This window comes from Natrix helvetica (genome assembly GCF_964273705.1).
Source record: "Natrix helvetica genome assembly, chromosome: 1".
In the NCBI taxonomy this organism is placed as follows: Eukaryota; Metazoa; Chordata; class Lepidosauria; order Squamata; family Natricidae; genus Natrix; species Natrix helvetica.
Window position 1 is genome coordinate 162,916,361 of NC_138548.1, and position 16,276 is coordinate 162,932,636.

General features: G+C 36.1%; 1 protein-coding gene across 4 annotated transcripts in view; it reads left to right on the forward strand.

Moving 5' to 3' along the window:
* Positions 1-16,276, forward strand: part of UBR3 (ubiquitin protein ligase E3 component n-recognin 3) — a 101,103-nt gene that overhangs the window by 26,335 nt on the left and 58,492 nt on the right. For all 4 annotated transcript variants that reach the window (XM_081971069.1, XM_081971068.1, XM_081971070.1 and 1 more), the window contains 14 exons: positions 524-703; positions 1,133-1,266; positions 1,996-2,082; positions 2,786-2,851; positions 2,938-3,027; positions 3,966-4,094; positions 4,189-4,241; positions 8,234-8,367; positions 10,467-10,552; positions 11,302-11,443; positions 11,901-11,997; positions 13,477-13,618; positions 14,018-14,122; positions 15,759-15,932. In XM_081971069.1, coding sequence (XP_081827195.1) covers positions 524-703; positions 1,133-1,266; positions 1,996-2,082; positions 2,786-2,851; positions 2,938-3,027; positions 3,966-4,094; positions 4,189-4,241; positions 8,234-8,367; positions 10,467-10,552; positions 11,302-11,443; positions 11,901-11,997; positions 13,477-13,618; positions 14,018-14,122; positions 15,759-15,932 — 1,619 coding nt within the window. The remainder of the gene's footprint in view (positions 1-523; positions 704-1,132; positions 1,267-1,995; positions 2,083-2,785; positions 2,852-2,937; positions 3,028-3,965; positions 4,095-4,188; positions 4,242-8,233; positions 8,368-10,466; positions 10,553-11,301; positions 11,444-11,900; positions 11,998-13,476; positions 13,619-14,017; positions 14,123-15,758; positions 15,933-16,276) is intronic.

A 16,276-nucleotide genomic window follows, 5' to 3' on the forward strand; every position in this document is an offset into this window, starting at 1 on the left:
TTCACCCCTGATGAAGTTGCAATACCAGAAGCAGAACCATGTTTTACTGAAGTATTGTCAATAGCAACTTCTGTCTCAGCATTGTCCACTTCACACTGTTTCAGATAGGAATATAGAAGGCCTGTGGACTTTTTCAGATGTTGCTTTCAGCTATCTACCTCTTAGTATCACCAATCCTAATATAGCTTTTGGGGACCATTTCAAATATTCCTCTGATTGCTAGTATTTATTGGAGATGTCTGAATATTGGCCATCATCGAGCAAGGATAAGTCAAGTTTTGCTACGAACCCCTATGGATACTATGGTTACTCCCTCTTCTCCCATTTGAAGTAATGTTGGAAAAGATGCTATTAAATCCATCCCATTCATTGTTTGGTTCCAAGAGAATTTGCTATTGGTGTACTATCAGCACTGAAGTAGAATAACAGCATGTTTTCTGTCTCCCTAGATATCCTTAATATATGTCCCTTTATCTAACTATTATATCTTTAACACATTGTTAACATTTGCTTTTACTTTTAGATGAGGAAAACAGTTTACATGTAGTTGTGAACTGTGGAGAAGCACTGTTAAAAAACAATACTTACTGGCCACTTGTCAGTGACTTTATTAATATCCTTTCGCATCAAAGTGTGGCTAAGAAATTTTTAGAAGATCACAGGCTGCTGGTAACATGGATGAACTTTGTGTCATTTTTTCAAGGTATGTGATGCTTTCATTTCATTTCAAACACATTATTTTTGAATAGAGAAACGGTTTGACAGAACATTTTAAAACATATATGGAGGGAGTTTATAATGATTATTTTTCAAAAGCTGTTACAAATATTGTAATTAATTAATTAATGAAGTTAAATTGGCTTCTACAATTAGAACAGTATTCCAACTGTTGTAAGGTCAGTTTGCACTGAACATGGGCTGTAAAAGGATTAAGCTTCAAATTTTTATTTTCTGCCTGGCCATTTTCCTTGCTTTTAATGCTTATCCCACACATGTTTGACAACTAACTTTGTTGTTTAATGCATGCCTGAAACAGTTTTTTGTAAATAGCTAGCAGCAGATTTATTGAATAGTGTGAAACATGCATTATTATTCATAGCTAAAGTATACAATGTTGTCTCAATCTTTTAAGGCATGAATTTAAATAAAAGAGAGCTTAATGAACATGTTGAGTTTGAATCCCAGACGTACTATGCTGCTTTTGCTGCTGAACTTGAGGCCTGTGCTCAACCAATGTGGGGCTTACTTTCACACTGCAAAATCAGGGTAAGTTGAGCTATGGTTCCCACCTCCCCTCTTGTGGATCTTTATGATTGTATATTTTAAAATCCAGGATGCAGTTGGGTCAACTCAAACATCAACCTGTGTTAAGTATTGAATCTTGTTATCCGTTGGGCCAATACAATATTTTATTCCAGTTGGCCTGAATATCTGATCAGAAAGAGCCATTCAGCCATAAGACACAACTATAAGAAATTCAAGCCAAGAAAGACGAGAATATAATTTATGGGAATATTGGCTGATTCCCAACATGTGTGAAGAACAAGTCTGTGGTTATGCATAATTGTTTCTTATTTTTCCTGAAATCTGTAACACTGTCTTGCTTTCTTCCTTGATTCCAATATTGGCATTGGGCTTTCTTTTAAATGCAAATCCTCTTTTTGTTCATGGAAAGAATTGAGAGAAGCAGAGAGGGTGTCCCCCCCCCCCCACATACTTTTCATGCAAAGTCCCTCTCCCTATCTACAGTAGTGTAAAGAAGGTACTTTTGGGGGCAACCTTTCCAGCCACTGTTAAGTGAGAAGTAATAGCAAAAAAACCCCCACCTTTCTGTTTAATCTTCCCATGAGTGGAACTCTGTAAATCCAAGGCACATTAGGGGAACAAGAAAGAAACATGGAAGATGCAGCCCCACTGCGTTTACCTTACTACGTCTTTGAAGTGCTACAAGTTTTTGTTTTTTTCAGTCTGTGCAACATTTGTAATTCACTTCAGGAGACGCAAGAGTACACACGAAATGTTGTTAGATACTGCCTAGAAGCACTTCAGGATTGGTTTGATGCAATCAACTTTGTAGATGAGGTGGGTATATCCTGTATATTTAATTTGATATTTGAATATCGTATCATACCATATAATGTCATATAATTTTGGAATTACATGTAATGATGTTTTCCCCCTTTAGCCTACATTTCTTGCTTACCAGTTCACCTTTAATATTTTTTTGGCGCAAATCAGAATTTTCTGCCCTCACAAATATTTGAAGATATAAATTCTTTGGGATGTGCTGAAATTGAGATGAGTTTTATCCTTGATATTCAATTAAAAATATAGACAATCAATATTTAGGTAAATCAGTAATATGCTTGTAATTAGAGTTGGTGGGCTGTCTGTGCAGAGAGCAGTTACACATTGCAAGCCATAGATCCTTTTAGAAGATGCTGTGATTTCTATTGCATGATTTGTAAAGGATCTTTATTAATGAAATGACAAATACACTCGCAAAGGTTTTCCCCCCCAAATTCTTACATAGCATTTATCCTTACTTGCCCACTATCAGATTTTCCCTTCAAATTCATTTTTATGTTACCGAGTGCTTCAAAGACACATTTTATGAATTGAATGTTTCAGAAAACATCAATAAGGGGGGGGGGGGTACTCAGTGACCTTGATTTTCAGGACAAAATTGAGTTCCGACTAGGAATGTTTCCTCAAGTCCAGAAAACTATTGTCATAATCCCCAAGTTGAATTTCTTACTAATAATCTAATGTCCTTTTTTTGCAGCCAACTCCTAATCAGGTTACGTTTCATCTCCCATTGCATCGTTACTATGCTATGTTTTTGAGTAAGGTAGGTAAATCATTTTTGCAGAGTAAAATTGAACATTCTACAAGTAGATTAAATGAAGATAAAATATGCACTTACTTTATTTATAGGCTGTTAAATGTCAAGAGCTAGATTTAGATTCTCTTCTTCCAGACCAGGAGATGTTGATGAAACTAATGGTTCATCCACTTCAAATTCAGGTAAATGTTTTCTTATCTCAGCATACTATTATGTAAACTTTTGAGAGGTGCCAAATAGTGATCACTGATGAAATTTCACCAGTATTCAATTTGCCTAGGATTCACTGGAAGCAATTGATTTGTATGAACGAAGGGGAATACAGGATAATGTTACAGGATCCAATCTGGGTTGATCATCGGGACCAGAGTTTTAATCTTCCAAGCTTTCGGATTTGTGCTGGAGCCCATCCTCAGGGAACTTCTCTCTAGCAGAGTGTGAGCTGTTCTGTGTGGGGGTACAACAGGCACTTATAAATACCACACACAGAACAGCTCACACTCTGCTAGAGAGAAGTTCCTTAAGGATAGGCTCCAGCATGAGTCCTTGGAAGACTAAATTTTTTAGTCTAAATTGCAGTTGTTTTATAGCTGAATGTATGACTCTAGCTGTCCAACTTGAATGTATTTATCAAACTCTCGTCACTACATCAAAGCATTTTTATTTTATTTTATTATGTTTCAATTTATATTTGTGTTCCTAAGGAGCACATTAAAGAAAGACAAATTGCTAGATAATGGTAGTTTACAAGAAACAAAAGCAAGAGAAAAATACAAGAAAAATAGGCAAGGTACTATCAGTACTACCACTTTATTTTATTGAATGTTTAAGTTTATTCTACGAGCTGAAGATAGCAATCATTGCACTAAAGCATAAAAAAGGAACTTAGATATGTTGCTACTTTCTTGAGATAGCATACATATGTGGTCCTAAAAAGAACCAATATTTTGATAGGTTTCAATCCTGATGGAGATCTGCTGCAAAAACTGTATAACTCAATATAAGACTGTATTTTCAGAAAATAAAAGCAACACACATAGTCATTAGATCACATGCTTATCTACAATTATAAAATATAATAATGTGGAAATTGTTTTACTTTCCCCCCATATTTTGGTAGGCAAGCCTTTCTGAAATTCATAGTAATATGTGGGTAAGGAACGGCCTGCAGATTAAAGGACAAGCCATGACGTATGTGCAGTCCCACTTCTGTAATTCTATGATTGATCCTGACATTTATCTGTTACAGGTAGGTCAACACTCTCTTTGACTCCATTGTTTAGTGTCAGTACATAATTGAATATGATAACTAACATATGTGCGTGTGTGCTTTTTCTCTGAAGGTTTGTGCTTCTCGACTTGATCCCGATTACTTTATTTCCTCAGTTTTTGAAAGGTAAGATGCTATTATTTTGTATTAAAAAAATAATCTACAAATAGTCCTCGTCTTAACAACAGTTTGTTTAGTGACCATTCAAATTTATAACGGCATTGAAAAAAAGTGACTTATGACCATTTTTCACACTTACGACCATTGCAGCCTCCCCATGGTCACATGATCAAAATTTGGATGCTTGGCAACGGGCTCATAGTTATGACGGTTGCAGCGTCCCGGAGGTCATGTGATCAACTTTTGTGACCTCCTGACAAGCAAAGTCAATGGGGAAGCCTGATTCACTTCCTAATTGTGCTACTAACAGCAATGATTCACTTAACAACTATGGTTAGAAAGGTCGTAAAATGGGGCAAAATTCACTCAAAATGTCTCATGTAACAACATAAATTTTGGGCTCTATTGTGGTTGTAAGTCAAGGACTACCTGTATTTATTCTGCTTGTATACCAACAAACAAAAAAAGCCAATTTCCAACAAATATACATCCAGTTAATACGTCCACAGTACACATTCTTAAAATTGTAAACTCTATAGATGTGAGGAAAAGAAAGAAACTATCTAAACAAATTTGAAATATTCAAAATAGAGCCCCTCCCTAAACCTTTGCAACTACCGTATTTATTCGAGTATAACGCGCAAAATTTTCTACCAAAAAAAAGAAATCAAAGTTTGGGTGCGCGTTATAAACGAGGGCTGGGGTGGGGTGGCAGTGGCGGCCGGTCCATTGAGGGCGCAGGCGAATTGTAAATTCGCACTGCGCCTTTTCCGGGCTGCAGCCGCTCACTGTACGCGAGGGCGAAGAAAAAAAAAACGTCCCCTCATCGCGTACAGTGGGCGGCCCGAACTGGGGGTGAGAATTCTTATTATCCGCTGTATGGTCGCCGCTTCATTTCCTTGCCTCGCTCACACGTTACGGCATCAGCAATAAAATGGACGGCACAGAAGACGACCTGCTGATTTTTATCATGGCCGCACGTGTTCAACAACGTTTTTTTGTCAATTACAATGCTTGGTGTGAAACAAAATTTTATACCGATTTTTAATCGAAAATTAGGGGTGCGCGTTATACACGTGTGCGCGTTATACCCGAATAAATACGGTACATTAAACCATCAAGTTGGAAGCTGAGTTGCGGTGGATAAAGATTCCCACCACTGTGTGAGCATCGCATGGTTCACAGTTAAAAAAATGTTCTTAGTTTTTTCTTCTAATCATTACCTCTCACAGAACTCTAGAGTTTCATAAAACCCCAGTGGAGAAATGCTGATTTACAGAGATAATTTCCCATTAAGGCTTTCAAAAGAAAATAATTCATTTAGAGGCCTATTTAGAAAGGATATTTCTATAATACTGAAAATAATTATAACAATTTGGAAAGCTGTTTCCATTGAAAACAAAACAAATGGGAACTTCTCTGTCAGCCTTTCCACTATTTGGAAACATGACCCAATGAGCTAATTCTGCTTTACTCTTAAGGCTACCTTAATAGAATCTTGCAAGTCTGAAAGTACAAATCTTCCACTGACTCTTTTTACATTTTCATAAGTTAGGGAGTTTCTTTGTCTGCCTGTTATACATCTGTACCCACTCTCTGGTTGTTCTTTAGGCCAGTGTTTTTCAACCTTTTTTGGGCAAAGGCACAGTTGTTTCATGAGAAAAATCACGAGGTACACCACCATTAGAAAATGTTAAAAAATTTAACTCTGTGCCTATATTGACTATATATAAAGTAATTCTCTTGAATAGGAATCAAATAAACACAAAGAAAGTATTTTATAATTACTTTATTATGAAATAGTAAGTAAACAGAAATATGAAAAATTATAAAATACTTTATTCAGTGCGCAACCTGGGCCTGTTTGGCTGAACACAAAGCTGATATTCTGGCTGGAATCGAAGAAAGACACACACGTAGCTCTTCGTCAACAGCTCTCAGTCTCTCTCTGTATTTAGTCACGCTGCACCTGTGGCCTGGTCTGGATCCGGATGCGGTCTCTCTGCAGTGCTGACTCCCGCCGAGTCCTGGTCTCCGTCCGTCTCCTCCTGCTCCGGTCCTCCTGGTGACTCGAGTCGCGACGTCTTCTTCTCTCCACTGCTGCACACACTGTGCTCGGGCGGGAAGGAGGTCGGAAGATGATGTCCTACTGTGATAGGTCCAGGCTGGAGTCTGGACCAATCACAGCCCGGACATCAGAAAAGTGGAGGGTGTCCCCCTGAGAAGCGCCAATCGGCGCCCCTGCTGGCTGAGGGTGGGGTCAAAAACTCCACCCCCCCCATACCCAGGACACAGTCAGGCGCCCGCCTAGTGGGCGAAAATTTGACATTTTTTTAAAAAATCTTTCGAATTTTTCAATTTTTCCCACGGCACACCAGGCAACATCTCGTGGCACACTAGTGTGCCACGGAACAGTGGTTGAAAAACACTGCTCTAGGCAACATCTCCCCCCCCCCCCCCAAGTTTATCACTTCTCATACACCTGTACATCTGCTGACATTCTTTTTCGGCCTTCTATTAAGGCGTCACCCTGTACTTAACTCCTACTTATTTTCAAACTTATGTAATAAGAAATCAGCTCATTCATTTTTGCAGCGGTTTGGAATTCGTTTACCAGATTAATTCTGGGGTAACACAAAAATAATGTATCCAGGAATTTCCATTGTATGAAACTTTCCACAGTCAAAACAACAACCAATCCCATTCTCAAGAAGAAATTTCTTAAGTCAGAAACTTGTGTCATTGCGTAATCTATGGTTGTAGCCATCTCATAAACATTCCTTCCAAATCCCACCCTCACTAGAATTTTGTAGGGCTGCATGTTGGATCTTTATGCCTCTATAGGATCTTCTGGACGTCAGTCTTTGTCATTGATTCTTTCTCCCATATAGACTCTGTAGGTTGTTTACAACCTAGTGGAGTTGGCTACATTCCTACATAGGTTCTACATAGAGGTATTTCTCACTTACCACAATTGGGATGGGCAACTGACACTAAGTCACTAAGATGGAAAATCACATAACTATGATGGACTTACATAGTTTTCCATTTGATCATTATGTAAATTACCATGTTAAATGAAATACTATGTTACTACAATTTGCAATTTTATTTCCACATTCTCCATTAACTCTGCTTTCACAAGCTGATTAGGAATCATGCAAATGGCAATTACATGACTCTTGTAAATGTGCACTGGTTGTGAAATGCCCAAATGATGATTACATAACTAGGATGCTTTGACAGTCATAAATGCAAAGATTGGTCACACTTTTTTTTTTTACCACTGTAGTAATTTTGAACTAAACAAGACAGTGAGTAAGTGACAACTACCAGTATCCCAGACTTGGATGCCTCAAAACATCAAATAGTACACTGGTCAGAAGGTGCCTCTTAGTTTGGGAGAAAGAACGTATCCCAATGCACATGTTATTTTGACTGATAAGTTTCTTTAGCAACATAGACAACTTCTTCTAGGCTGTTTTTTTTTTCTTGCTCAGGGTACCTTTATAGAGGTTCCTCTCAAATTTCTTGCTCTTAGCAATGGCAAAAAGCTAAAGAAAGATAATCAGCAAGAGTTTAGTTACTTGATTTTCTTGCCTTCATAGATGTTAGGATTATTTAGCCCATGCTTGCCATCTTCATATCAAATTGGAAGAAACCTTCAAGGTATGTCAGCCAAGTTCCATTTTCTGTAGAGTACAATGGCAGAAAATACAAGATAGGTCCAAGAAGTTTTAGAAAAGGATAGCATAAAATGGATGCTGATCTTGCAAATTAAGCTAATAATGTTGTTTGGGGCCTAATTCTTTATACAATGTCTAGAATATGTTATATGATAGCACGGGGGTATGATGGTAGGATTTTCTACAGCTTCATAACCCTCTCAAGTTGTTAGCAAGAATAGATTTTTGGGTCACATGAATTCAAAGGTTTCTTCAAGCCCATGCACTTTTACGTTTCTGAATTTGTCTTTGTTTTCCTTTTTATCCCTATAGGTTCAAAGTGGTTGATCTCTTAACAATGGCTTCCCAACATCAGAATACAGTGCTAGATTCGGAGCATGAGAGGTCAATGTTAGAAGGCGCTTTAACCTTTCTTGTCATTCTTTTAAGTCTACGTTTACATTTAGGTGAACTTGGAGTCTTTTCTTCTATGCTTTAGTTTTTAGCAGCTTATTTATGCAAGTGTCCGTAACACAGACCTTAATGAATTTAAAATTATGGGGTGGGGGCAGATATCTTATAGTAACAACAGGTACAAACTATTTGGTAACAATTTATTTTCTTATTTCTTGCAACCTGGTTAAATATACATTTTTATTTTTTACAAATGATTGCTATATTAAAGGCATAGTTAAGGAAGCCAACATGTAATTCTTAATTTGAGTGGCCCATTGGCAGAAACTCTGTTCTGTTATATTTCATGGGTCTAATAAAACGGTAAATATGTGTAGCATTATTGTTTTGATCCTTAATCTTTTATTACCTATTCTAGTTAAAGACTTACAAAACTGGGGAATTGTAGAAAATTGCTTTATTGTAGCTTGGGCCCCCAATGGGGGAACACCACAGTAGAGATGGTTGATCGATGAACAACAGATCCTACCTCCCCCAAACCTGCCCTTGCCCCATTTTTAATTGGATCGTAGTGATTGGCTTGTTTTAATTTAGGTTATTAGTATATTTATATTTATCTTTCACGATTGTAAACTGCCCAGAGTAAACCTTGGGGTAAGATGGCTGGTCAGTAAATTTTTATAAATAAATACTGCATCAAATCAGTTGTTTCATTTAGTTCAATGTTTTCAACAGTCTGTTATGGATAAAGGCAGAAGTATTTCTTGACTTTGCTTGGACATCCTGGAAAAACAATCTGGTTCTCCTTACTTAGTTTGTTTTGTTATTGATTGAGACCTTTGAAGTCTCCAGGATGCCTGCAACAAAACAGCCAACTTTTCTTTCATCTCTGGAAGAGAAGATGTTAGTTTATTTTACAGCTAGGCAGATGAATACTACCTGTTACTCCTGCCGTGCACAACCTGATAGCCAAATCCAACATTTCTTTCTGGTTTGGCAGTGGGGGAGTGGTGTACTCTCTAAACTTTAGCTAGATTGTAGGGCTAAAGTTAACATTAGGATTATTCTGTTCTATCCCAACTCCAAACTACCAAAAAAAAAAAGCTTTGGTTTTTCTTGTCCTACTTATTTCCATAGAAGGATGAAATCTAGTGTCAGTTGGAAAAATGATCAGTAATGGCAAAATGGTTAGCGTTTGCTCTTCTTTACTTGAGCTTTTTATCTTTCCTTGTCTTTATTAAGGAAAAAAGTTCATTTCTGATGATTTAACGAAATTCAAGCTTATGTTGGACCAAATGATCAAATGCATTTGCATCAGACTGTATTCTTATACTGTATATGCTGCTGCATTCATAAAAGGTCTTTGGAAGTATTGACTCATGCAGGGATTTATTGTCAATAAGTAAAAGTTAATTGTTTAGATAGTTCAATCAAATTTTTATTATGGTCATGGGACCACATAATGAGGATGGGATAGAAACTATTTTTTAAAAAACTAAAATATATGCGTATAAAAAGTTAACGCAACATTTAAAAATATTGTAATTGCACATGTGATCCATTTATTTATATTACTACCATCTGAAACATATGAATCTTGGCCACTAACAAAGAATGAACACATGTAAAAAGCATCATAACAAAAGGAGCAATAAATATAGTAGCTAAGATAAATCTAATCAGCACAATCAATATACCTATGATACAGACTCAACTTCAAAGTCCCAAGCTTGGTAACAGTTGCTTTTTAAATATCTTTTTTTTTAAAAAAATACTGTCTGTAAGGGATTTTTAAAAAGTCAATAATTATATAACGTATTAACTATACAATGCCTCAATAACTTGAAATTAAAATCTGGAGAAAATTTCCCACTAGCTAAGTAGCTTCTCCCCTCCCCCCACTTTTGAAATGTTGACATCTGCTTGAGGAGAATGTTAATTTACAATGCATTTTATATATGTGTTATCCAGAAATAAGCCTTTATGATTCAATGGGACTCAATGTCTAACAAAGGTCTCTTACATAGAACTGGGCTTGTAATATCATATCATTTGAACAGGTGTATCACTTAGTTAAAAAGTTGCATAGTAAACACAAATCTTTTATTTTTAGTTTTTGAGTATACTAATTTCCCTATGAATTTTTTTCTAGGAATGACAGATGATGAGATTTTAAGAGCCGAAATGGTAGCTCAGCTCTGCATGAATGACAGAACTCATAGTTCTCTACTGGACCTTATATCCTTGTGTTATATGAAATTATTTGATTTATGATTTCAGGCATTCTGTTGCATTTTGCTATCATTTATTTTACAAATGAAATTTTTGAATGTGAGCTGGCTGTATCAAGTTAATCCTTATTTGTGGTTTTACATACAAAAACCACACTAACCTTGGAATAAAGTTTAAACGTTTGTTTTGTTACCTGGTTGGCAAAATGCTATCATCAAGGCAAGTCTTTCTAGTTTTGGTGTAAGAAATCTATCACACTTTATCCTCGCTTCTTTTACAATTTGTTTCTAAAGAAGTGACACAAGATTTAAAACTCGTGTGTATTTTGGCATTTAGGTAAAATGCCTTGTCTTCGTTGGGCTTTGAATTCTGTGTAGGGGTAGAGGGGACCAGGACAAATAAGCATATATCTTCTGTATTAGTTTGAAACAAAAATCTGTTTAAAAGTTATGCAATGTATACAAAGAACCAGAAGAGTGCAGTATACCATTATTCTTCTAGCGATGTAAATTTGGCTGTTTAAAGATGTACTACAAATTTAATTCCTGTAATCCTCAAAAGACTAAAATGTAAAATTAGAATGGGATTCTAATTTAAATGATCTAATAGAGACCTCTTGTGGTGAAATTCAGCATTTTCACAAGGTCATGTTGATAGATTTTTCCTCCTAAACAGATAAATACAATGTTTACAGGCAAACCTTGCTGCAGAAAATATCTTCTTAATGATTGCTATTGTCTTAACCAAATGATAACATTCCAGAAAATCCTAATCCTAAAAGTGGCATTATTCCTGGAAGTTTAAGTTTTGAATCAATGCTGTCGGCTGTGGCTGATTTTAAAGCCCCTGTATTTGAGGCAGGGGGTTCCATGCAGCAAGGAATGTATACACCTAAAGGTAGGATAAAATGTATTAATGTACTGTATATTTGCAACTTATTTCAAGCAATCTACAATGTTCAGAAATACTTCTATTTCATTTTTAACACCAGTTATATGGTTTCAATTGTACAGTATGTTTGAATGATATGTGCTTTTGCTTTCTTAATCACTTGATTTAAAGAAACAGTATGGTGACTTTTGATGTGTAAAAAAACAATATAATGGATAATAATGCTCAGTTTTAATATTGGGTAAGAAAGGTTGTGATAGTGGAGATTGTGAGGAAAAACAAAAGTGCATTCTGTCACTGATCTATCCATCTATATAGTACATAACATAGCTATATATTAAATTATCATAGTTATATATTTAATATAGTTAAATTATAAATTTGTGCACATTATGAATTATGAAATTATGACAATGAAATATTAATAATATAATAGTAAATATGTTCTGACTCTTTCTAACAGCTGAGATCTGGGATGAAGAATTTGACCCAGTCATGGTAATTCTCCGAACTGTTTATCGCAGAGATGTACAGTCTGCAATGGATAGATATACTGCATTGTAAGTGGAATATGTTCTGTGTCATAAAAAGGAAGACCATTATATAACAGAAATAGAAGCTGTTAACTATTTGGAATTTCTCTCTCTGTCTCTCTGTGTCTCTGTCTGTCTTTCTGTCTCACTCTCTGTCTCTGTCTGTCTCTCCCCCTTCCTCCCTCTCTCCCTCTGAATTAATTAATTTTCTGTTTAGGTGCCTTACAGAAAAATTAAAGGAGGCAAAAAAATAGCTTTCCTTTAATATAGGCTTACCAATTAAAACTAGCCATCTTCAAGCTAATGGCTGAATTTTTAACTTATCTTTTAACACTGGTTTGTTGGTAGCAGTACTCTGTTTATTCAGGAAAATAGACACTTTGCATCAGAAATAGTAACAATAATTATGGTTTTCTATATTATGTTAGTGTCCAATCTGGGTGAATTGCAAGCTGCTTCTAAATATAATGGGATATTTCTTGTGTTTAAACCAAGTACCAGAGAAATAATCTTCGAATATATGCAGGACTCAGTATTGCATATTGAATCAATTGTGGCTGGAATATAGTCAAGAGAAAATCCATTGGTGTGGATAAGCTCTAAAATCTGATCAATATTTATATACAGTTTCAATTTAGCCAGGAAAAACCTGCTTTATTTACAGATTATGACAAGTTATCCCTTTCTCCCAGTAGGTGGAGACATCATCCAGGCATGGGAAACTGCCTTTGAAGTGCCATCCGCTAAACCATGCTGCCAGAGAGTCCAGCGCTCCAGCCCCGCCGCTCAGGAGGCCTCCCTTCGCCACGCCGGCCACAAGGAACACCAAGCCAGCAGCCGCTTCCCTTGCCACTGCAACGCAGATCTCCAGCTTCAAATTTCAGCAATTTTGACGCTGGGCAGGCTGCCATTTACTAGGCGATAAGCTGCTTTGCCGGCTCGCCATCTCAGGCATTCCTCAGGGCCCTCAGGGCCCACAGATGGCAGTTAATTTGGGTGCGAAAATCAACTCTCTGGTGGCGTGGCTTAGCGGACGGCACTTCAAAGGCAGTTTTCCCATGCCTGGATGATGTCTCCACCATTTGGAGAAAGGGCGTATCAGGTAAGAACCAATGCCCATTCCTTATTAGGCTGCTACATAGCAGTTGTATGTATACTTCTTGTATACTGCAAAAATATTATGAAATGTATGGTTCTGAGCTAGATTTGGTCTATGTTTTTATTTCTTTGGTTTTTAGAAATGATATGTCAAAATGATGTATCTGCCATATTTCACAAATATATAACCTTTTCATTTTTTAGTGAAATGAATAATGTGTTCCTTCAGGCGAAGTAAAATCAGATTGGAAGTCAACCTTTTGAGTTTCTTCTTTCCTCAAGTCTTCTATTTCTTTTTTTCCTCCAACTATTGTATCCTTAGCTTAAAAAGTGATCCAAATTCAAGTGTATAGTTCTTCACTTTTACAGGTAAAGAATATTCAGTGTAGAATTTCTTGTCTTTTACAGTTTAAAACAGAGTGGAAAAGTCCATGGAAATCCTTGGCCTCCTTACAAGAAACGAACACATTTGCACTCAAGCTATAAAGGACTCATGAAACTCTTGCACTGCAAAAGTTTACACATTGTACTGTTCACTCTACTCTACAAGGTACTATTGGAAAGGCTGGGATAAAGAATTGAAACTAAAAATTACTTTCAACATTGTTTTAAGTTTGGTGTGAAAAATATTTTTTTATTACACACAATATAGTGCAGTACAAAACTTTTACAGGTTTTCCTCTTTTTTATTGTATTTCCAAAGGAAAAACTGAACATAAGTACATATATTTAAACTTACTAGTATGCATGTACTTTTTCAGTTAGCTCTTTTTAAAAAATAATAATATTCTTATGATGAAAGGATTTTTCCAGTTGTGGCTGAGGTTTCTTGTAACTTTCATTCATATATTCAGTTATTGAATTCTGAATGGGAAGCTTTTATTCCCCTGAATTCTACATTGAAAAAGTTTATAGAGAGTAAAAAATGTGTTTCTTGTTTTTGTCATAGATTTTAATGGATCATCAAAATTTGTCAGAACATGTCCTTTGCATGGTTTTATATTTGATTGAATTGGGACTAGAGAATTCTTCTGAGCAGGAATCTGATGAAGAGGTAAGTGCTAATTACGGCATTTTAGATAGAAAACAAATGAGCTTTGCGTTGAAATGGTGCAGTATTGTGTGCTTTTTTCAGATTTCTAGCTGCTCCATACCATTTTTCTCCAATTTTCCTTTCTTCTTATATTCTGCCATATTTTCTGCCTACTGAGTATGTATTTCTTCATCCATTTATAGGTTTTCTCCTGTACCTGGACTGAAAACTCAGTTTCAGTTGCATGAGATTTAAGTTTTCTTATTGAGAAATTAAACCTTCAATTGTGAAGGTATCTTAAAAATAATTGTTGAATGTGAAAGTATCCTACTCATACTCAAAAAGCTTTTACATTATTCCTTCACACACACACACACACACACACACACACACACACACACACACGGATTTTCACGGGTGTAGGTATGATGGTCTTGTTGTATTTGGGTCTTTTCCCGTGTAAGATTGAGGTTGTCTTGGCAATGTTTCAGCGAGGTTTCATATATATATGCACGTACGCACGCACGCACGCATTCTCCTGTTCCAGCCATTCTATTCTGTTTTCTTCTGCCACTTTTGTTGATTATCCCCATTCAAGTCAACCTATATTCCCTATAGATTCTATATGCTATGTTACCAAATTACTATGGGATAATTTTTAATCATTCCTACAAAATTATGCCATTTGCAAAGATTGGGGCTACCCCACATCTGCTAATATCTTGTGTGTATGTATGGATGATGTGATTTTAGTTCTATTTCTGCAACATGAGAAATCTCCAATATATACTAGTATATGCCTTTGTGATGTATTTTATTTTTAGAGATTTATGTTTCTCTCGTTGAGTAAAGATAGATGGATTTAAAGGGTGAAGGTGAGCTCAAAGGAAAAGTAATATAACATGTCAGCTAAAAATAAGTATTTTAACCAAACTAATCTTGTGCAAGTTATTTCTTCTCCACTTAACAGGCATAGTATAGCAATAGCAGTAAATCACAAACCTCTTTGATGGGTTACAAAGAACATGCATTGCTGACCTTGGTAGATGGAAGTATGAATTCCATAAGATTGCTATCTTAATTATTTTTGGTTCCATTTGTGTATAATAGTAGATTAGGATTTTTTTTAAAAAAAGTGTATTGAACATACCACAATAATCTGGGACACATAAAATGCTAAGATATAATATTCATGATAAGATAAAAGAAAAATCCATGATAGTAGCATGACTCTGGAATGTAGTAAAAGTATCATGTGCCCAGGTTTTCTGAGTATTTTGTAAAGGGAGATGATACACATTAGGGTCATGCAACCCATTTGAGGACTTCACTTGGTTAGCAATCCCAAGAGAAGCACCTCCTGGACAATTTTCAAAACTTTTGAAGTAGCCACGATTAAACCTTAGGTGACATAACCACTCCAAGAATGTCTCTCCAAATGTTTTGCACAGCATGAATAAATATAAATTCTGTTCGATCTTGAACGTATTCCCCCCCCCAAAAAAAGATATTGTTCTATATTTTAGTGCTATTATATGGTTAAATAGAGAACTAGGTATTGCTGAAATTGATATTATTTTTTAAATATTTACTATTTGTGCTAACTGAATCCTACAATGTTGATCATCAGTTTCATGTGTTACGGTTGATATATTAGGATTCCACGGGGGGCCATGAACGTTGCCACGATAGCTGGTTTCCAGGGAATAATTTGGTGTCGAACATGCGTCACTTTATTAACTATGTGCGGGTGCGAGTACCAGAGACAGCACCAGAGGTGAAAAGAGAACTGCCTGCAGGTACAAGCTCTGATGGCTTAGCAACCTCTCAGGTAAAGTTGTAACCTCCATATTTTTTTTCTTTCTGTGGTAATTTTAGATGTTCAAGTTCAGCATAGATTTTAATCTTTTTATAGGGAATTCAAGTATGCTTTGCTTAAAATATATTTTTCTCTGTTACTGTTTACATATCTGGTATTTAGCAGTATGATTCTAAAGGATTTTTAATAGCCTCCTTTTTCCTCAAACTTATCAGAACCCAAGGCGCTCTAAAGGACTCCAGAGAGAGGTAGATTTGTGTGTATTTTGTAAACCTAATGCAATGTTGCTTTAACTACGCTGGCCCTAACATTATGGCACTTCCATATTCATTTCAAAACACTGAGACACAGTGAAA